The sequence below is a fragment of the Gobius niger genome, assembly GCF_951799975.1.
Source record: "Gobius niger genome assembly, chromosome: 6".
Lineage (NCBI taxonomy): Eukaryota > Metazoa > Chordata > Actinopteri > Gobiiformes > Gobiidae > Gobius > Gobius niger.
In genome coordinates this window covers 10,938,497-10,961,325 of record NC_136857.1, presented here as the reverse complement: position 1 = coordinate 10,961,325, position 22,829 = coordinate 10,938,497, and the positions used below count along the sequence as shown (strand labels likewise).

At 41.1% G+C, this 22,829-nt stretch overlaps 2 protein-coding genes across 11 annotated transcripts in view; both read left to right on the top strand.

Moving 5' to 3' along the window:
• Positions 1-22,829, top strand: part of LOC306964533 (kinesin-like protein KIF1B) — a gene marked incomplete at its 3' end in the record, with an annotated part of 57,927 nt that overhangs the window by 17,354 nt on the left and 17,744 nt on the right. For 2 of the 10 annotated variants that reach the window (XM_079558562.1, XM_079558561.1), the window contains exons 3-26: positions 1,018-1,094; positions 1,177-1,350; positions 1,896-1,964; positions 2,049-2,227; positions 3,210-3,321; positions 4,216-4,293; positions 4,371-4,436; positions 4,587-4,604; positions 5,522-5,597; positions 6,006-6,084; positions 6,296-6,438; positions 7,446-7,487; positions 8,857-9,065; positions 9,794-9,873; positions 10,924-10,999; positions 11,818-11,897; positions 12,673-12,779; positions 12,876-12,959; positions 13,066-13,246; positions 13,329-13,401; positions 20,378-20,483; positions 20,986-21,134; positions 21,990-22,168; positions 22,461-22,598. In XM_079558562.1, coding sequence (XP_079414688.1) covers positions 1,018-1,094; positions 1,177-1,350; positions 1,896-1,964; positions 2,049-2,227; positions 3,210-3,321; positions 4,216-4,293; positions 4,371-4,436; positions 4,587-4,604; positions 5,522-5,597; positions 6,006-6,084; positions 6,296-6,438; positions 7,446-7,487; positions 8,857-9,065; positions 9,794-9,873; positions 10,924-10,999; positions 11,818-11,897; positions 12,673-12,779; positions 12,876-12,959; positions 13,066-13,246; positions 13,329-13,401; positions 20,378-20,483; positions 20,986-21,134; positions 21,990-22,168; positions 22,461-22,598 — 2,575 coding nt within the window. Of the gene's footprint in view, positions 1-1,017; positions 1,095-1,176; positions 1,351-1,895; positions 1,965-2,048; positions 2,228-3,209; positions 3,322-4,215; positions 4,294-4,370; positions 4,437-4,586; positions 4,605-5,521; positions 5,598-6,005; positions 6,085-6,295; positions 6,439-7,445; positions 7,488-8,856; positions 9,066-9,793; positions 9,874-10,923; positions 11,000-11,817; positions 11,898-12,672; positions 12,780-12,875; positions 12,960-13,065; positions 13,247-13,328; positions 13,402-20,377; positions 20,484-20,568; positions 20,587-20,985; positions 21,135-21,989; positions 22,169-22,460; positions 22,599-22,829 lie in introns of all 10 variants that reach the window. The other 8 variants (XM_079558560.1, XM_079558563.1, XM_079558564.1 and 5 more) reach the window with 8 other exon arrangements.
• On the top strand, positions 16,011-18,202 carry LOC306964551 (kinesin-like protein KIF1C). Its single transcript, XM_079558607.1, has one exon. It carries the CDS (start codon positions 16,157-16,159, stop codon positions 17,654-17,656), a length of 1,500 nt encoding a protein of 499 aa, XP_079414733.1. The 5' UTR covers positions 16,011-16,156; the 3' UTR covers positions 17,657-18,202.

The following is a 22,829-nucleotide window of genomic DNA, read 5'->3' as shown; positions in this document are numbered from 1 at the left end:
ATTCCACAGTATCGTTCAGTCCGACTTTAGACGCTAACAGTTGAGACAGTAGCAATGAACAAAGCATTTCTCTGCAGTTGATGTGCTGCCCCTCCCTTTTCACTGTCGCTTCTGCACATCCTTGCAGTGGTGAAAGCAGGTCCCAGGGGCCAGAGCGAGCGTGGCTGGGAGGGACAAAATGCCAGGCATCGCTGCAGATCCAGCTTCATTAACAAGTGCTACAGCTCCACAGAACACAAGGACAGAACACTAAGCTACATGATTTTACTCCGAGAATAACTTGTTGGTATAGCCCGGAGGAGCAACTCTAATGCGATGACATGCCATACTGTGCACATATCTTTGGGAGGGCTGTAAGAGGAGCTTTAGACAAAGAAAGCTGTACCAATGAAGACACTCACTTCTTCCCAACTTTGAGTATTTAGTTTGTGCACCTTTGCCCTGACCCTAATCTAAAAAATGGCTTGGTTGATATCTAATGTTTTTTAGAGTTTATTGCAAAGGGGAAAACATTGACACTTTATTTCCTCTTCTTTTAAAAATACTTAGATATTCATTGTGTTGTCCGTTCATGTGATTTCCTTCTCTAAACATATCTTTGGCGTAATGGTGCGATTGAGGAACAAGAGACAGCCTGTTAACCAACAAGGATCAGTGTGAGCCCTCTGTAATCCAAGTGACAGAGGTTTTTGGTGAAACTTGTGTTGTGTTGTTGAAAAATATTGCATCACTAAATTGTTATCGTGGGAGAGTTGAAACGTTTAAGAGTGCGTTGCTTCCAAACTTTTACCTTTTCATCTTGAGTTGAAATGAGCTGAGAGAAGAATCACAATTATTGTATTAATGCAAATACTGTAGATGGTGTTCTTTCTTGCTGAGGTTGATGAGTTTGTGTTTAAGATTATTGGGAGATAATGAGATCGAACCAGCTGACACAACACAATGTTTTGAACAATTTAAACTTCATATCACTTGGTTTTATCTACCCTAAAATGCATATGCGTCTTTCTTTTTCAGTTATTCTCAATCCTAAAGCTCCAAAGGAACCAGCAAAGACATTCAGTTTCGATTACTCCTACTGGTCACACACTTCGGTAAGTAACATATACTGAAAGGTGATTTGTAGTTATTAATATTGTACAGTTTGTTTTACAAATGACTGTTGTTGTCCCACAGCCCGATGACCCCAGCTTTGCGTCACAAGACCGTGTATATAATGACATTGGAAAGGAAATGCTGGCACATGCCTTCGAGGGATACAACGTCTGTATCTTCGCTTATGGCCAGACTGGAGCTGGCAAATCCTACACCATGATGGGCAGAGAGGGCCAGGAAGGAATCATCCCCATGGTTTGTTACAGTCAACTTACTGCCCAACTCAGGGTTTCTGCATTGAAAGCCAAAAGGAAAGGAAATGTGACAACATTATGAAGGCCTTAAATGTCCTTTTATGAGTGTCAGATTTGATTCCAACGGGCATCTAAATGTTGTTTTACTTCATAAGTGCATCAAACATACAGAAAATGTGTCCCAAAACATGTTCAATCACATGTTTCGCTTTACAAAAAATTTTGCTCAAAATGTGCACGTTGTGGTCAGTAAAGTTTTTAAATGTCCTCATTCCTGTACAATAGAATCATGTTAGTGGTGTTAAAATGTTGTATCTGAAATGAAAATGTAATTGATTTAGGCTCGCTGATTGTGATACCTGCTTAACCCTGAATACTATATGCTTAAACACTTAATAGTACTGTAATACTGTCCAATCCTTCCTTCGCAAGACATAATAATCACTAAATCGGTGCCTTAAATAGATGTTATACTGAAATGTTATTTGCATTTCTCTGTTTACTTTTGTTTTGTTCTGTATCAATATTTCTGTCCTGTCTGTTCAGCTCTGTGAAGATCTGTTCGAGAAAATCAGTGTAGACAACAACCAAGAGGAGCTCTCCTACTCCGTGGAGGTAAATCAGCCCGCCATGTTTGTTTTTCACATTTATTATTAGTAAAAGCTCACTAACAGTGGTCTGTTTGTGCCGTGTTTGTAGGTCAGTTACATGGAGATCTACTGTGAGCGGGTCCGGGACTTGCTCAATCCCAAAAACAAAGGGAACTTGCGAGTGCGTGAGCACCCGCTCCTCGGTCCCTATGTGGAGGATCTGTCCAAACTCGCCGTTACCTCCTACACAGACATCGCAGATCTCATGGACGCAGGCAACAAAGCCAGGTATGAGCGAGAACCGCAACTACAAACGGCTCCTAAAAACAGTAACTCTTTCTACAAAATAAAAGAACCATGACCGCAGTTTGCTGTTTTGATCCCACTTTTATGTCACAAAAATACAGAACATTGGGATCCAGATTATATCCATTTTCCCGCCTTTAATTTATTGAATTTGTGAAACTGTTGTCTGCTTTAATCTCCGTTTTTTTTTTTCTTTGTGACCCAATGTCCTGCCTTTTCAAGTTTTTGCTAGATTAGTTTTTGAATTCTGTTCCGTAACACAACCTAGGAGTGTAGCATCTTGTTTGACATCTGATATTGGGTTGGGTGACATGCCTTTAGCTCTGCTTCAATGCAGTACGATTTTCCCATGAATTACCTGTGCCCCAGACGTTGGTGCAGGTGTTATGTGTGTGTGCGTAAGTCACGAGAGCTCCCTGGGGAGGAGTGAGCCCTGTCCTAATCTCCTTGTGCTGACTCAGACGGCTTATTTCGAGAACATGCCGTGTAAAGCCACTATCTCCCCTGCGGCTCTCCTCCACTACTCCCACTGTATTTGTGTTCAGCATTACCCACGGCTTTATCCACCTCTACCACACAAAGCAACCCCTAATTTCTTTCTAAAGGGCCAGAAAATCCAATGGAATTTAGTGTCAATGCTGTTTAGGAATATCCAGCACATTTTATCAATAAGAGATCCCAAAGTACGGCACATAATTGGTGCACATAGCAATGAAACTTATCTCTGTCTAACTCTACCAGTCCTCAATGAATTTATGAAAAAATAGCAACACTAAGTAAAGGCAATACAATGAATAGTAAAAATGGGAATTAAATCTGGCTATGAACAATAACACCAGATCTAAATTAATAAATAAAATAAAATTGTAAATAGATAGACCATTGAAATCCCGAGATGCGCATCTGCAAAACGTGCATCAAAGTTATACTAAGCTTTTCGCCTTGTGCATGTGTTTATTTGCAGGACTGTGGCTGCCACCAACATGAATGAAACCAGCAGCAGGTCACACGCCGTTTTCACCATTGTCTTCACTCAGAAAAAACACGACAGTGAGTCGGACCTCTCCACAGAAAAGGTCAGAGAGGACGCTTTGAATTGAATCCCTTAACCGATGTAGTTTTTGATGCTACCGTGTTTTTATTTATTATTTTACTGGATGCTTTGGAGATTAAATTGTCGTAGGAAAAGGTTGATTTTGATGCAGAGTTAAGCGTTTCCTGTGACTTTTCGAAAACAAAGAACGCACTGTTTTTAAATACAAAAGGCCTATTGAAACGAACAACATCCGGTTTATTTGTCTTCTTGGATAACAATGAGTTGAAAGAGTTCTTCTATCCAACAAAAACACTTCAGAAACTGTGACTGAATAGTAAATAAGATAATTGCTATTTACTTTGAGTATATAAAATCATATTTCTGCACTTTTTGTTTAAAACAGAACTAAGTAACTTGTTTACCTTAATAAATCCTTTTCGTAGTCCTTCTGGGGGTAATACAAGTGTTAATGGGATGATTGGGGGGTCTTTCATCTCCCCCTGGTGTCTCTGGCCAGAAAACCACAATTGCAACTTCACTGCCCATGGGTCGGAGGCACCAATACACATGACTACTATTGGATTTACGATGAAGAAGCTAGCAGGCTAACGGTCAAAGCTAAGCCAAGTTTGAGTGACAAAAATTGTGTATTTGGATGTTAAATATCCCTCTTTCCCTTTCTCTTTTCTGTCAGTGTCCGTGAATTTACTTTAATTCACGGACAATTAGTAAAAAAACTGCAACATGCTACGACACCTGCAGTGGTGCTTATGGCCTCTAGGGGCATGAGTTACTTAGTACTGCTTTAAAGTACAGTCAGTTCTGTTTTTGAGCAATGTCCTCCCCTGAACAAAGACATATTTTTAGCACATTCTTGTTTTGATGGTTTGTTTTTGTCAATATCGCCTTGATCTAAATGTTTCTTGTTTTTCAGGTCAGCAAAATCAGCCTGGTAGATTTGGCAGGAAGTGAACGAGCGGACTCCACAGGTGCTAAAGGAACTCGGCTAAAGGTATAACTCACAACAGCCAAGTTTTTATTCCAATTTTAAATGCTCTGTGTAATATATATTCCACTTCCGATTTGCAGGAGGGAGCAAACATCAACAAATCTCTCACCACGTTAGGGAAAGTCATATCTGCCTTAGCTGAAGTGGTGAGTGTTTTTCCATTTGGACTTATGCGGCTTGTCTTATCCTGAACCACTCTGCCCTGTCTTTTGGGAGGAGGAGATAATGTTGGGAGTGAGGCATGCTGTAATATTTGGCCTTCTGTTTCTCTCGCCCTTTACTGCTTGCTCTCCCAGGATAACTGTACCAGCAAGGTAAACCCCCCCCCTTCCTGATCGCCCCGCCACTAACCGCTAATCCTTTCCATCAGACAGATATAACGGCCTGTTGCTCTGTGCTGTTTCGTTTTACTGCAGCTTTTGTGGGGCGTTCAAGCAGTGAAATACAGAAGCAACAGAGTGTTATATCTTACATCCAGCATTTACCTTCTTACCAGTCTTTTCATATATGGTTATGGAAATATATCTAGTTAGATAGATGTTTCTGCTTCAAGAACTGCGGTCAGATGAGCTATTAATGTTTTAAGATTAATCAGTGCACATTTTAAAACGGAAACAAAATGATTTGAGAAAAGACCAAAATGTGAACCACCAAATTAATACAAGGATCAGATGCATTTCAGACGATGATGGTAGAGGTCTAAACTACACGGTTAGCAGGTTGAATGTTCATAATAAGATCTCTCTCTGCAGTGCATCTTGAATGCCTAAATAACTGTGGTCTCTGCTAATTTGCAAATTGCAACTTTGATTGCGATTAACCTCTTAACTCCCACCTGAACCGAGCACAGTTTGGCATTATCCAAATCGAAAAGCATCTTGAACAAAGCGTCACAATAGCGACGAAAATGATGATGCAAGCGTCATAAAGCAAGGAAAAGACGATGAAGAAAGCAACAAAAAACAGCAAAACAAAAAGAAACCCCAAAAAAACTACGAAAATCAGACAAAACAGAGACGAATACACAATAAAAATGCGGCGACAAAGGCGTTACACTGGCCTATAGGCTGTAAGCTCCAGTCGAGAAGCTTTTAGATTACGGTAAAACTGAACTGAGGTAAAATGCGCTCGGTTAAGGCGGGGATTAATAGTTGAGGCCTAGTTTCATGGCATTCAGAAGTTGTGAATCTGTTTTCAGTTTCACGTCAACACAACTATTTTCTGTTTGCAGAGCAAGAAAAAGAAGAAGACAGACTTCATACCATATCGAGACTCTGTTCTGACATGGCTTCTAAGGGAAAACCTAGGTAAGAAGGAACACATTTTTACACAATCACCTGCTTAACAGAGTCTACTGGGAAAAGAGGAATTTGTGTAATACGCGCGTCCTAGAATCTGTATCCCTGACAGCAAGAAAAAATTAGCCACCTGCATCCTGTCAGAATAAAAAATAGAGGGGAGCAACCGCGCATTACCCTCCGCCAATTTAAGAAGAACTCTGTCAGCATGCTGTATGTCAACTTAACCAGACAGGGCCCGGGGGGTCACGCATGTTTACTGTAGATCTCCCATATTTGGTGCTACATGTAGTACATGGCTGTGAAGAGTCAAAACATTGCCAGCTCATACATTACTTCAGCTTCCCTGCAAACGGATCAAACCTGAGCGAGCATTACCTCAGTGTGGCCCACATGTGACCCTTCCATTGATTCCAGGTGGAAACTCCAGGACGGCCATGGTCGCTGCTCTGAGCCCCGCTGATATCAACTATGACGAGACCCTCAGTACTCTCCGGTAAAGGCTTTGATTAGCTGTAAACTGGCCATGTTCCCCTAATGTGTTTAAACATCTCACCTGGCTGTTGAAAACCATGGTAGCACCTGTAAAAAGCAAAATAAGCAAACATTTTTAACGACATGTTGCTAGTAATGATCTGTAGGATATTTTTAACCAGCATTTACATACTATTCGTTCTTTATATTCATGCTGTATTCTTTGTGTGCAGCTATGCCGACAGGGCCAAGAATATCAAATGTAATGCTGTCATCAACGAGGATCCCAACAACAAGCTGGTGCGTGATCTTAAGGATGAAGTGTCTCGTCTCAGGGAGCTGCTGCGCGCTCAGGGCCTGGGAGACATCCTGGACAGTGAGTTCTGTTTAAAAATGACAGCGGGTCATATAAGCAGCCACACAGCATCTTATTACCGCAGCTTCTCTTTTTCTCAATTGTCTACATCACTGTCCTGTTGCTTCATACTTGTTTCCATGTCAGTGCATGAACGTGTACCTCTAGTTTGGAAATACAAAACCATTAACATTAAAGGCCCTGTACCTGATTTTTTTTACTTCACAAGCAATGAGTGACTAAGTTCAATTGTTGTGTCCAAACTCATTCCTTGCTTTTAGATTCTTCACAAGCTTTATAAGCACTTTCTACAATTTCCTGGGTCACTTCTCAGGGTCACTGTCACAGAGATGCTCATAAACTTGCCTGCAAGGTCACAAAAATTATAAGAATGCGTTGTAATTACATTTCTATTTTACAATTTTACAAAACACATTTGTTCCACTAATATGTATAAATATAAAATCAAGTATAGGGCCTTTAAATAAGGATTAACTTAAAAATGTACTAAATATAAAAATCCCTACTACTACCTAAACCGTGGCACATTTGATTGGTTAAAGGATATTTTTTCTGTTATTAAATGTGAGCATAATTTATATACTGTGTTTAATGCTATACAGGGCAATAGAAAAAAAACACACCATTTTGTGAATAGCTCTTAAAAATTGCAAAATACATTATAATTATGTATTATTAGTTGTTAAGCAAGTCCATATTCTGTTTCATGTCAGTGATTAAATAAGACCTAAATAAAGTGTGATATCATCACGTTTGTAAGACCGGGCCCTCATAGCCATGTTTACAACTGCGTCATGGTGACACATGGCAGTGTGACAATTTCTATATGACTGTGAGGATAGCTCAATTATCTCGTATCAAATGTGTTTATCAAAACACTGGACCATCCCTTTAACACGTCTTTAACATCATGCATAGCAGCTCGTCATCACCATTTTGTTCTGTGTAACTGTTTCCTCTCATTGCGCTGGTGCTGACACGTCTCATCTTCTCCTGCTTCCCCTCAGTCGATCCTATGGGGGATGATTACCCAGGAAGTGGAATCAAATGTGTGTATATGTGGGCTAGCCAAGCGTTACCTTATCGCTCTGGGCTAACGCCGCTCCTACTGCTAGCATAAGTCTGGCTCCGGGTTTGCATGAAGTGAATAATGAAAGAAATGCAAGGCTGTTTGAGATCTTGATGAGGGAAGCATGCAGCTAGCTTTGTTTTGTTTCACACTGAGGGTGGTGAGGTAGCTATACGCACACGCTATTTTATGACTTTACATGAAGGGCATTTTTGGAATAACTCCCGTCTCCCCCACCCCCAGTTCACATGCATCATTTGCGTGCCTTACATTTGTGGTCTGTGTGCTTTTTTTCTGTTTTGTTAAATTTGTGTGCTGAAGCTGCGGCTCAGAGCTACAGAAGAAAAGGTGCATGAATTTGAATGGTAGCTAGATCTGGGTAGTAATTATCTAGTTAAAATGTGTACCTAGTTGGAATTCTAGTGCTTCCCTTGTGTCCCGAAGTTGATCCCATTCTAGTGAACTATAGCTTCCATCTAGATTAGAGAACAATGGTATGTTAAAGGCACACAGCATATTATTAATGTTATTCTAGTTATGATCCTGTACTGTAATCAGTGCAAATTGATCTGTCCTTTTATAGATCATATACAGATTCAATGAAGGTGATGTCAAGTTCACCTGAATCATCTCATAGGAGAGTAATCTGACTAGCAATTAGTGAACCTACACCTTAATAGCTATTGTTTAACCAGGGTTTGGATAGAAGTACAGTCTCAGTTTGGAGCTGTCCTTGAGTGCATTATGTTAGCATGAGCTGGCTGACCTTTAGCGAAGCTGCAGTGACTCTGTTTCACTGTGTGTTTGTGTACTGGGGTGACTCAAAGTGCTTGACTGCAGGTTGAACTTTGGCTGCATGTCGCTACTCTCTGACCGTCACCCCACTTGACTATTTAGCGATTTCCAAGCTCCCTTCATACCATATGTGATCACTGATGGCAGTTTTCACCCTATTCCTGTTTGAAATTAGGCTACGCCATTAAAGACCAATTTGGATTGGACACGCTGCAAATTAAGTTATCATGTTAAATTGGACTTGCTCTCTAATTACAGGCACACGTAAAGCAGCTCACAGGGGAAAGCCTTGTTCAAACAGTCTTTAATTTAGTTGAGCTGTGAGCTCCTCACCACTGCATAGGGTGAAAACTATTATGTAGCTGGCCACTTAAGTGTCTAAATGTACAATGTGTGTCTTACATTGGTCTTCCCTTCCCTTCTCTCTCTTCTCTTCCCTTATTTCCTCTTTTTCCTTCCATTTTTTGTGTTTTTCCCCCCATCTCTCCTTTTCCCTGGGCCTATCCCACCTCTCTCCTTCCCGTCCTCTCTCTGTTTTCTCGCTGTGGGCTCAGATCTCAAAGACATTCAGAACAATAAGAATAGATACTTGCTAGCTTCAGAGAATCAACGGCCTGGCCATTTCTCCACAGCACCTATCGGTTCCCTGACAGCCTCTCCTTCCCTGGGCTCGCTCTGCAGCCAAGGCCTGCAGTCCGTCTCCAGCATCCAAGAGCGCATCATGTCCACGCCCGGAGGAGAGGAGGCCATTGAGAGGCTCAAGGTAAAACTCGTGCTTCATACTGGTGCACTTGCCTGTCAATCTGTTACTGAAGTTGTGATTGTTAATGGAGTTGTCGGGGGCCATTGTTTGGACACATTTAGCTACAACATCAGTCTTGCAAAATATAAACACTGACTAAAACGTAAGCGTACATCTTTTTCACAGCAGCGTCTTGGGTGTAAAATTAGATCATCTACCTGGCAGCTCTACATATTCAACCCACACGTAAAACAGTAGTACTTCAACACACACCGTTTACTCCACGCACTCATTTCTCACGTTTCCTCGTGAAGTTCAAAGAGAGGGGACTGCACATAGCGCCGCAGCGTCCTACCGTCAGAAGCTGCAGTTTCCATGACAACCCGAGAGCGCACTGTCTGTCATCGAGTGACGTCAAGCACCGACGCACGAACAGGGAAATTAGACTAAAATAGAACCAGACCCCCGGCCCTTTCACAATGAGCAGTTTAATTTACATGATCTATAGTTCAGGAGGAAGTGATATTTATAAAATGCCTGTGTTTTTTTATGTGTCGCTTCTTTTGTAACAATACACTGCTGTAAAATGTAAGAAAAGGTGAGTATTTGGGAGTGGTATTGGGTGTTTTGAGTATCTAGATCAGTTTTATGTGGGGAAATTATGATGTTGCTTCATATATCTCAACTACACCCACAATCTAGCGGTTTATATGCAACAAGTAATAGGCTATTTTGCACTTTTTGCTCAGGAATCAGAAAAGATCATTGCAGAGCTGAATGAAACCTGGGAAGAGAAACTGCGTAAGACCGAGGCGATCCGAATGGAGAGGTCAGTGCTTTTTTTTATGTTTTATGCCGTTTGTTTCCAGGGTGGTGCAGTGTGTCACTCATCTGAATCCTGCCTGTCTCAGGCCCCTCCACATCGCCACGTCTCCATCCCTCCACATGTATCTCTCTAGTTTGGGCAGCCTGTCACTTTTCCCTCCATCTGTCTGTCTTCTCCTGTCCATTTACAGACCCTTTCCAGTTAGAGTCATACAAGACTGTCTTTTACTCTTTCGACACAAACCTGCTGCATAACGGGGCCTTTCTCTGCCGTCTGTCATAGATATAGTACATTAATTCTACTCAACGTGTCGTGTCTCAAATTCATATTTTTGTATCTAAAATGTGGGTCGTCAAGTGCATGTAGAAACCTAGAAAGTGTTTGGCGAGCAACCTAATAAGGGCTGTAGCTACTGGTTGGAGATGCGTGCTTTAGCGGATGTTTTTCAATGGTTCAAAAGAGCTGGGAAAAAATAGTATAGTTGTCTTGCCAGATAATATTTCCATTCAAAATGTACATGTTAATGATTAATTATAAACTAATGAGTTGATTTTAAAACTGTCCAATTTTTTGACCGAATACAAAGTGTTATGTCACTTTCTTTGGCTGCACAAGAACCACCTCCAGATTGGACAGAAATAGCTTTCATCTGCTGGCGGCGTATTATTTATCTACAGGCTGTGACACATCAAAGCAAAATGAGTAATGCCGGATTTGATCGAATTTGGCGTTTTAAAAACTTTTAGCAATTGTCGATACTTCATTATCATGGGTACATAGAGTGCTGTGTGATTTATCACTTGTGAGGGCAAAAGGGTTGTCGCATTTGGAACCAGCAAATTAGATCATACGAATCAAAGAATCGAAACGGCATCTCAAAACCCCACCTCATATTAAATAAAGGACTCTGGTAAAGAAACACTAACTCAGAATTTGTATCTGAATATATTATAATGCTTGAAATGTGTTTTTTCTTATATAACCTGTCCAATTACAAGCATAAGCGGGTTACTGTATATCTAAGCTCATTTAATATGCATCCTTCTTTTATAGGGAAGCCTTGCTGGCAGAAATGGGTGTCGCTATCCGTGAAGATGGTGGCACTTTGGGCGTCTTCTCTCCTAAAAAGGTGCGTAATGGCTCATTGGCTCTCAGATTTAGCCCCTTTTCCATTGCTGCTGATGCACTGTTTTCCACTGTCACTTCCTCTGCATTCTGTCTGTCTGTCTCATGGGAACTTCCCTTCATTGTCCTTGTATTTTCTCACTCTTTATGATCTCTTTTCCCATCTCTTTCTATTTGATTTGGTCTTTTAGCTGAGTCAGGAATTTGAGGGACCCATTGAGTTTACCATTGAAAAGGTTTGTTAAACGCAGTTAGTTGTGGATAGACCCGCCCTAAAGATGGAACGGTTTGCTTTAGTGTTTTACAACCTCAGAAAAATCAACATATGACTAGAAAGGTCCCCTGGCTGTTAATCCTTTATTGTGACTAGAGAATAAAATCGTGTGATGTGTCGCAGTTGGCACTAGCAGGAGTCCCTAGATCAGTTTGACTGCGCTTTTCCCCTTTGAAGTAAATACATCCTTAGGTTTCCTTGACCCCTTTCTTATACTGCATTTTTTGTGTTTTGGGTTCACATCTGTTTGTTTTCCATTCTCTCTCTCTCTCTCTTCCTTTCATTCATTGCATTTCCACGGCTTAGCGTTTTGTTGGGAAGTCTTTTGATCTGTATGTAGATCATGGGTTCTTTTCTCCTAAAAAGGTTGGTGTTTTGAGCCATAGACGGCAGCTATAAATGTGAAACAAATCTTCTAGAATTGATTTGAACAAAATCCAGCATCGGTGACATTGATTTATTCAGTGCTACATATTTCTGTATAACTGATCCTCCTGAAAATGTGCCTGCGTTAAAATGTTGTGCGTCTCATGTTTCATCATCTCCAGACGCCACACCTGGTTAACCTGAACGAGGACCCGCTCATGTCGGAGTGTCTGCTCTACTACATCAAAGACGGCATCACCAGGTAACTTCAATACAGGCTGCAGTGAAATCAAGATCAGAGGTTCAGGCTCATCGCTGTGTGAGTGATGAGTCACAAGCCCCAAGTGAGACATTGGAATGTGGGGTTGCAGATGACGTATAGAAGAAAATACCACTTGTGTTATATTAGTGCCATAATATTAGCTATGATAACACTGTTGCTATTAAGGCTGGGTACCTTCGATTTTTTTTCCCCCGATACGGTTCTTTAACGATACTTTTTCAATGCCTAAATAATTTGTCATAAAGAATCATAAAACATATTAATAATGTTTATTTATTCCTTTTACTTGCATTTAATTTATTTTGCCTTTGCATCAATTGAGGTGAAACAACCAAGAAACCTTTTTTTAACTGCAAAAGGGCAGAAAAAACACTTTCCAAGTTTTTCTCCCCCCCCCATTTTTTTTCATGTTTTTTTCCCTCTAAATCTTAATTTCCCCAATTTTCCTCGAACTTTTTTCTTTTTTTTGCACGTTTTTTTTCCACATTTCCCCCCCAATTTTTTTCTATTTATATATATTTTTTTCCAACTTGTGTTTCGGTTTTTTTTTCTTTTTCATTTTGATGAACAGTATCAGAACTTCAATACAAAGATTATATTTTTATTCAGTACCTTCTTTCGATTTTCTTTTTTTTTTCGATACCAGTCGTACCTAAACCTTTTTTCCTTGTTGCTATTGAGGATGACTTAAGATCAGATTTTCAGCATATAACCCTTTTTTTTTCTTAAGGATTGCACTGACTATTGATTTCAGGGTGGGCCAAGCGGATGCTGAAAGACGACAGGACATCGTTCTGAGTGGAGCCCATATCAAAGAAGAGCACTGCATTTTCCGCAGTGAGAGAAATGCCAATGGAGATGGTAAGACACAGACCTGTTTTCACAATGTTTGCTTTATTAAATGTATTCATCTCTGGCATTTCAGCTGTGCTTAAATTAACTTAATTTCTGATTCAGTGGTCGTCTTGCTGGTGCCTTGTGAGGGATCAGAAACTTACGTCAACGGAAAGCGCGTGGAAGATGCAATCCAGCTCCGCTCAGGTACTGAATAAAAGCAATGATGGGGGGGAGGAGCCATTTCTATCCCTTTCCTTCATACTTTGTGACCTCAAATTTCCTGCTGTTATTGTTTTCCTCCTTTTTCCAGGCAACCGCATAATCATGGGCAAGAACCATGTTTTCCGGTTCAACCACCCAGAGCAGGCGCGCGCCGAGAGGGAGAAGACGCCCACCGCTGAGACCCCCGTGGAGCCCGTGGACTGGACCTTTGCCCAGAGGGAGCTCCTGGAGAAACAGGGCATCGATATGAAGCAGGAAATGGAGAAAAGGTGCGTGTACACTTGGAACTCTACATCGGAGGTGATGTAAGCGTAAATAAAAAGTGAGATGGCATGGTTTTGTATTGTTTAGGCTGACTGAAATGGAGATATTGTACAAAAAGGAGAAAGAAGAAGCGGATCAGCTGCTGGAACAACAGAGACTGGTGAGTGGAGACATTTTAAGACTGCTTACTGTTGCGTATTATTGAGCCAGATTCACATAAATGGACTTGGGCAAACTTTAACCCCCTGAAGCCGTGTAGTATATTATATGGTGATTACCAATGAAAGAAATAACTACGATTTGCACAGTGCAAGAACATATTCGACAGGAGCACTAAACCTTTTGTCCCATTCATTCAAAAATCAACACGGCTGTCAAAACAATTCATTACAAGCTGTCTTACTTGTTTTCAAAAGTACTAAACTGGTCGAACTGCATTCTCTCAGAGCTTTGAATGTTGTGTGAGTCTGGCTCTTGTTTTTAATGTACAAAGTATTTAATATATGTGTCAGTAGAAATGTTGCAAAGTAGTTTTCAATTGACCGTGCAATCTATTAAGTGTGATAAAAAGCTAAAGCATGGTTATGGCCACTTTGAATACGGCAGTCTGGGGCTTTTGGATCCTCCTGTAGTTCCCCGGGCCTCTTTAATCCTGTCTAGTACTAATTCTCCTTCTGAGCTCTGACACTGAGATGTGTGTGAAGCGCATGTCTGTTCTTCTTGCATGGAGGATTTTCTGGTTTTTAGACAGAAGAGCTTTTTCTTCGCCTCCTTTGATTTTCCGTAGCGATTCGATTGTGTCAGAAATAGACTGTACAGCTTTCTATTTCCCGCCTTTCTCTTTGACTTTCCCATAGAACTTATTGAATCCTGCAAAACAGCACCCTTTTCGCTAATGTTAACTAGCAACAAAGAAACCAAATATGTGTTGGTAATGATTAAATGTTTCCTCAAACTCTCAGTCTTAAAGGAGTTTTCTATTGTAGACAAAGGTGTTTAAGCTGTCATCTGTACTTGATTGTTTTTGTGTTGAGTACATTTCCCCTCTCACCTTTGAAGATTCGTTACTTCTACAATATTAAGAGTAACTTTTTATAATAGGTATGGGTGATGACGAGGGATGCACCGTACCGATACTGGTACCGAATATCGGAGCCGATGCTGGAAAAAATACGATTTTGGGAATGGGAATATCAGATACTGAACCGATGCCAGTTTTGAATGAACAAAAGAAGAGTTTATCAATAGATATAATTGATAATTGATCGAATAAAATATTGATCTTTATTAAAAAGGAGAAAAGAGTCAATTACATTTTTCACACAGAAAAAAACACTTTTAAGAAAGTCTCTTGGTATCGGTAAGTATCGGATATCGGCAGATACTCAAACATCGGTATCGTTGGCAAAAAAGCTGGATTGGTGCATCTCTAGTGAAAACTATAGCAAGATAAACTACTCCTTTCTATTTTGGTATATGTTCAGTCTGCTACAAATGTCATTAGTTGCTGACGATTCTTCTTGATGAGAGAAAAAACATCCTCAACGCTCAAACGATCCAGTATAGCGACGGCTTAATAGATTTTGTCTACAATGTAATGATTATATATGATGAGGCTAAGGCTGTACACTTGTTTAAGGCGAAGCTGCTTTGCATGGTTCTTGTTAATAGCATGGATTCTTAACTCATTGAGTGCTGGTTCTCGACTAAAGTGAAGACAACCTTGAGTCGGCTGTTGATTTGCTTGAATTAGATTTTCTACTCTAGTTTTCTTGCTCCGTTTTGTCCTGAGTTTATTTTCTTCAATGCAGTTGCTGTTACGTTCAATGCATTGTGATGACTAAATTCTTTCTGTAGTTTTCACAGTTATTGACAATGTGGTTTCTCATTGACTTCTTTGGCTACCCCTTTTGCTTTTGTTTAGTACACACAGGGCTTGTTAATGAAGACTGCAATTCCCAAAGGTTTTATGTGCCGCACTATTAGACACAGGAGTCACAAAATCCTATCTGTTGTAACCGCAACATCCTCAAAAATGGACGATTTTGGACCAACCTTTTGTGATCTGTAATGGACTTTGTCAATAGAAATGAGAAACTGCATTTTTCCAACTAACATTTTTCTTGTAGTGGATTAACACCTCTCTGCTTCGTGTTTTTCCACTGGCTTTCTGATCAGCTGCACAACTCTGCTAACACACTGCTAACAATCTACTCAAACCTTCTGGAGTAAAAGGGAAAACTCCTAAACCAGACTACATGCATGCCACAGTAGCGTTATGGGGATCAGAAGAGGAAGACGATCACAAGGCCCCTATCTGCGCCTTTGCTTCATTGATTTTTCTTTATCTAATATTATATACATGCTTTACCTTTACTTTTAATCAGTATGCAACATCGGGAACAAACATGTCACCCATCAATTCCATTTTTTCCATAAACTAAAAGTCTGAGCAAGAAAGTCAATGAAAGACACTTTTGGTTTCCGTTTTTTGTTTGTGAGATTTCATTTTCATGTTGTTTTGCATGTTGGCATACATTTGAATCATCAATGATGTATGCAGAACCATAATACATCTTGAATATGTGTTGATGCTCTCACAAGCGACCTCGGATATAGTTAATTAATGACAAAAAAATTGTTCCCATGTTGCATATTCATACTTTGAATCATTCTTTAAAGCCATCTTTCCATCTTTGATTTTCCATTGTAATTTCTCATTTTTTGGGACCCATTTGGTTTGTTTTCTTAAGGATGGAGACTCTGATAGTGGGGATGACTCTGATAAGAGGTCATGTGAAGAGAGCTGGAGATTGATCACATCACTGAGGGAAAAGCTGCCTCCCAGCAAGGTCCAGACCATAGTGAAAAAATGTGGCCTTCCCAGCAGCGGCAAAAAGAGAGAGCCAGTCAAGATGTACCAGATCCCCCAGCGCCGCCGCATCACCAAGGACTCCAAGTGGGTCACTATCTCAGACCTGAAGATCCAGGCCGTCAAAGAGATCTGCTATGAGGTAGCCCTGAACGACTTCCGCCACACCCGACAGGAAATTGAAGCACTGGCTATTGTCAAGATGAAGGAGCTCTGTGCCAGTTACAGCAAGAAAGACCCCAACGAGCGCGACTCGTGGAGGGCAGTTGCCCGGGACGTTTGGGACACTGTCGGTGTTGGAGATGAGCGTATCGAAGATGTGATCAACAATAGCAATCGGCCGGGCTCCGGAGTGATGGATGAGCTGAAGGTGCACATCGATAAACTGGAGGACATCCTGCATGAGGTGAAGAAACAGAACAACATGAAGGATGAGGAGATCCGGGCCCTGAGGAACAAGATGGTCAAAATGGAGAAGGTTCTTCCCCTCATGGATGGTCAGGACAAGCCTCCGAGTGGCAGCATTGTTCAACCCGCTGCTCTGCCCACTGCTCAGCCCGCTGCTCTGCCCCTTGTTCAGCCCGCTGCTTACCCTCCTGCTCAACCCGCTGCTCAGCCCACTGCTCACCCTCCTGCTCAACCCGCTGCTCAGCCCACTGCTCTGCCCCCTGTTCAGCCCTCTCATACTACTCCCAGTCCCAGAGAGAGCAGGCCTCCTGTCCCTGAAAAGCCTGATACAGATGAAGGAGATACCCTCACAGATCCCCTGTCAGGGGAGGACGCAGCACTAAAGCGGGGGCACATGCGCTGGATGCGGCAGGAACAGCAGCGGCTGAAAAACTTGCAGCAGCAGGAAATCTCTAAACAGCTGCGGCGGCAAAACGGACCACACCGCTTTATACCTCCTGAAGACCGCAAACTTCGCTTCCCCTTCAGAAGCAACCCTAAGCACCGCAACTCATGGAGTCCAGGCACCCACATCATCATCACAGACCAGCAGGTGATCGAACTGAAGGTACCCAAAGATGCAGTGCAGGAAGAGGAGGAAGAGGGGCAGGCTGCAGAGGCACAGCCCAGAGAGCGAGTGGCAGCTTTATCGGTTCCTGTTCTTCTGCCCACCCCCGTAGGGCCCAGCCCCGCACTTCAGCGACGCAGCAGTGGGTCTGAGCAAAACCAGGGGCCCAGGCACAACTACAGGAACCAGCAGAAACAGCAGTACGAGCGCGGGCGCAGCAACTCCTTCAACCATCGCCAGAGACCGTCTGGGTCTATGGAGTCCTTACAGCAGCCTGAGCCCCGGAGGCACATACAGCCCTTCTACCCCCCACGAAACCACATGCCCCCTCCCATGTACCCTCCACAGGCCTACCCTCAGCCCTGCCAATACAACGGCATGTTTTACACCGATGGCAGCTTCAGTGGTTACCAGGAGTACCCCCACACTGACCAAGTAAACCATCCAATCAGCTTCCAGCCCCCGCCCCGAATGCGCAGACAAATGTCTGCACCTAATCTCAAAGCCAACAGAGAGACGGTAGTTTGAGTCAGTATTAACCTGATATTTCTAAGGACAAAGACATTACAGATCACAAACGTTCAAAATGTGTGAGAAGAACAATGGTGACTTTTGCACTAGAACAGTGTGTTATTGGTTGATCCAAAAATATGTGTTCTACATAGACATTTTATTGTCATAATATAAGCCGTGTTATCAGTTGTGCTGCATTGTGGATTGTCGTCATGAAGATTGGAGAGCTGTTGTTTTAAGCAACATCCCATACCTGTCCCTCTTCATTTTTACCATGTGACAATTCATAAATCATGTTTTCATTTGCCAAATCCAAAGTTTACATCTTTGCCATATTAGTATTTGTATTAAAAGTTATTAGACACTGCATTTTTTGCTAAGAATAACTGAATGCCACTTTTTTGTCATCGGCCTTCCCATTAGAAAACCCACATTATGAGTTTAGTTCCTTTGTGTGTTTTTCTTTCAAATCTTTAGGTTAGACAAAGAATCAGTATGTTTTTTAAAGAAATGATTCCTTGATGCACAAATTAATTATAACTGTATTTTCAGTTACAATATTTTCAAGAGTCTATATTTGTGGTCAAAAGATCTGATCCAGTGCCTTTGACCCGTAGATTTTCTTTTCAGTTTGTCTTTTTTGGTTTACCCTGTGACAGCTGCTCATTTAGTTCTTTAAACGATGACGCTACAAATGACAAATCCTCTTTACAAACAGATTTTATTTTATTGAGATACATCAAACTTTTTGATCAATCCTTGAAGTATTTTTTGTGGTGAACAAAAGTTGCCTTGCAAATTGTTTGCACTTCCTCATTACTCAATGCACATTAAATATTAGCTTGCTAGTGTTATGGAGATATTTGGTTCTAGTCTAGAACACAATTTTATATAGTGGTATGTATCTCTTAAATTTTATACTGTATTTCACAATTTAATCTAAAATAATGCTGGAAGATCTTTTGCGCTCATAAAGTGAGCACAAGTCCTGATGAATCCTCAACAATGTAATGAAGTTCTTCTTGCAAACATGTTTTCTCTTTCACCAACATATGAGTCATCTCTCATTTATATTTGTATCAAAATCTCATTTATTTTTGTTTCACTGAGAAAGACCTGAGACTCCTTCTTTCTAACAGAGGTCCCACACTGTTGTCATGGTTCCCAAAGACTCGCTGTACAAATGTTGGAGGGAGGACAAAGACTTTAGCTATTTGCATAATGTTGTTTTCAGACTCAGCCCATGTCAAATGAGACTTTGATGACTGCCTTATTACTTTTACAGTTGCACAGTCTGCAGAGATGAATCTCATCTTTCAGTCTGTAATTTTGCCTCCGTGTAGAAAGTCAATCGACTGTCCCTGCTGTAGCTTTAACCCATTCATACTGTCTCACAGACGGCCTTTCAGTCACGTTGCAGCAAGGGCTTTTTTTGAACAATCAAGCATAGCCCAGTCAGATACTGAATACATCGCTATATGCTATGCCTTATTGTTAATCTGTAACAAATACCAAATAATCTAATGTTCTGCAAGTGTCTTCACTATATGCTCTTCCTATTGCCTTATAGTATCTGACTATCTTTGCATGCATTTCATTTTTATTATATAAACCCATACTGGTGCTGGTGGCTACCAGGTAGCCGGAAAGTAAACTATCAAATAGACGTTGTACAGAAAAGTCTTTTAAGTATTGTATACCACAACAGTGTGAATGCTTCAGGTTCATATGGTTGTTGCTTGTCTGGTGTTGCGTCTGACTTATTCAAGTGCCTCTTTGTGGCTGTGTAGAAATCCATATTTGAATACAATGTGGTAAAATGGTGAATATACCTAATTTGTCTGTTATTGGGGGTTTATTTGAAGATATGGCTGAAATAAAATGATTTGCTCTGAGTGCAGTTCCTCTGTGTTAAAGTGGTATCAAATGTAAAGTCATTAAACAACTAATCGAAATGAGATCACTCTGTGCTGTACCCAAGAGGAGACGAGTCTGTTATCGACTACAGTAAAACAGAAAACATCAAAAAGCCTAATGCTTAAGCTTTACCCAATATTCAGAAATGTTTGTGTAGAGACAGGTCAACATGAAAAGTTTGAGGACTTAACATTTATTAGAAATGTTAACTTTTGTGCAGCAAGTTATTTCCATCATATTAGAATGTAGATTATTTAAAACATTTTGTCTACCGTTAAATGTTATATGCCCTGATTTGAGGGCTTTAGGGCACAGTTTAGTTTAAGTTACGTTTTTTTTTTCTCATGAAGTTAGAATTGTTATTGCTGGCTGGATTTCAGCAGAGAAGAGGTTAATGACCGATGAAAGGCCCTCATTGTCTGCCCAGAAGACACTGAATACACCAGATGAGGTCATTGGGACCACGGCTCGTCCTGCACGGATGATAATGGCGCCCCTCATTGGATTACACTAGACTTAGCTCCCACCAGAATCTACCACCAGACCTTTTGCACAGAGTGTTGATTGTATGTTAGGTTTTCAATGTTAAATTCAAAGTAAGAAGAATTAAACTTAAAGCTCTGATCATGACCGCCACCAAGCTCTCGGTCAAATGCTCTGCTACTCACAGACCCTTCATTTCAAAAAGTAGAATATCATTAGAAAAGGTGCCAAAGAATTAAAATTTGAAAGCCTTATTATTCAGGAATGTTGACTCCAATTTCCCCGTGTGAGTAGTTGCAGTGGTCCATATGGAGTCTTCGTGTCTTATGTGTCCAGGTTTACGAGAGTAAATTGCAGGAGCTTCAGAAACAGGTGGATACGCGCTCACTGATCGCTGAGACGCCCGATGAAGAGGATTTAGAGGACGAGGAGGAAGAGGAAGGTGCGTATTGTGTTACTGTGGCAGACCTGCAGTCAGGCCTTCAGTACAGCATCAGTGTAAACGTGATCTGTATTTTCCTACACAGAGCCTAAACTGTTTGGATGTACGTATACTGTCTGTCGAAATTAAACCTTCATTTCCCATTTCCAATTCCATTATAAGAAGTATATCCATTAGTCACTAACAGTTTCATAAATAACAATACCGCCAATACATAAAAACTATTAAATTCAGTCCTTAAAGAACGTCTATGGGTGACTTTAAAACCATATTTTAACCATTTCACAGACAAAACTGATTCAATAACCATATGTGCATTTTTCTTTTACTTTTCTTCTCATAGTGAGTGGTTTTATTTATCTACAGTTTACATAAGGGCTGTTTTGGGGTTAAAAGAGGACATTTGTGACCACTTATAAGGTTACAGCAGTTAGATTGTTATCTTTGAAGTCAGATTTAGTTGATGATGTATCTTACTGTTCTTAATGGGTTATATGCACAGTGCCGTGGACACAGCATGAGTATGAACTGGCTCAGTGGGCCTTCAGGAAGTGGAGGTACCACCAGTTCACCTCCCTACGAGACCAGCTGTGGGGCAACGCGGTCTATCTCAAGGAGGCCAATGCCATCAGTGTGGAGCTAAAGAAGAAGGTGGGTCCAAAAGATGACAATGCGCTTCATTTGACATAATTTCATGTGATGTGTCAGCATTTGTTAAAGTGATAGTCTGTAAGATTGCAAAGTGGGGAGAGAGAGTGGAATTTGAAGGTAAACAAATTCAAACTCCTGATTGGATTAGAAAGCTACCGTTTGCAAAATGAGGAGAGTGAGAACAAACCTTCAAAAGTAAATGATCAAGCTCCCTCCCCCTGCTTTCCTGATTGGACCCAACAGGCCTGTTCACAGGACACCTCGTCTCATTGGTCAGAGCGATAGCCCAGAGATTCTCATACGTCATGCGCGGTATAAATAAAGTTGCCTTGCCTTGATATCAGCAAAGGGAGTGACTTTAGACAAAATATGTCTAAGTCTAAATTGTCAATTTTCAGGCCCAGGAGGTCAATTATATACAAATTTGTAAAACATTTAAACTTACAGACTATCCCTTTAAGCTATTCGCTGATAAATTAGTTTGCTTTGTCACATTATGATGAAAGAGACATTGAATTTTCTGTAAATCAATAAACCATTTCTCTGTCAAAGCACAACATGAGTAATGCTGCTGTCATGCCGTGTGAAATTGTTGCAGCAGATCAAAAACACATTGGTTTGGTCACACATGTCAAATATATATCAATAATAATTGATATCGTTGACCATGGTAGGTTTCTTGGAATAGAAATGGCCTCCCGAGCAGCCTCCAAAGCTGTAAATCATACTATATCTGTGCTTGTACTACAGTTTCCCCCACAGCTGTCACGACTACAACTACATCATCAACTACTAAAGCATAGCTAGTATCAAACACATTACGGTCGTTTTTTAATAGTCTTTTTTCTTCTTCAGGTCCAGTTCCAGTTCGTGTTGCTGACTGATACGCTTTACTCCCCGGTGCCTCCTGAGCTGCTGCCTCCTGAACCGGAGAAGGACCGTGACGCCCGACCTTTTCCCCGAACTGTTGTGACTGTGGAAGTACAAGATCTCAAGAACGGCGCCACGCACTACTGGTCCCTCGAAAAACTCAAGTAAACTCAAGCTCATGTTGTGACCCTGTTTTAGTTGTAATTGTAGTGTTGCCAGTCATAAGGCTTACAAAATTGGGGTAGACTTCCACAAGATCATATTGTAAATTAAATTGATCCCTATTTCTGCTATATCATGAGCCTCCCAAAATATTGCAACCCTGACCCTGACTATACCCTGTAACATTTCAATACAAATCACCGCCATTTATTACCAAAGCCTTCTGCTCTTCTGGACCGCCGTGTGCTCCTTTTAGTTCTCATTAAAGTTGCATGTGCCTGTGGTGATTTGCAGACAGCGGCTGGACCAGATGAGGGAGATGTACGATCGTGCTGGAGAAATGACCTCCGCTCACCAGGACGACGGAGAGGGATCGCTGACGGGAAATGACCCCTTCTATGACCGCTTCCACTGGTTCAAACTGGTCGGCAGGTATGTCATGCACTGCACAGATATGATACACCAGTACAGTAGTAGCAATGGAGAGTTTGCAGTGAATGCATTCATCATTTCATGTTGATGTGTGTCCACTTTTTTTATTTCATTTATGATCAATATCATTATTTTTATTCATGGCGTTGAATTATAAAGACTTGTTTAATTAATCATATCAATCCATTTTCCATTTTGTTTGTGTTGAAAATTTGGATCCATCATTTGTGT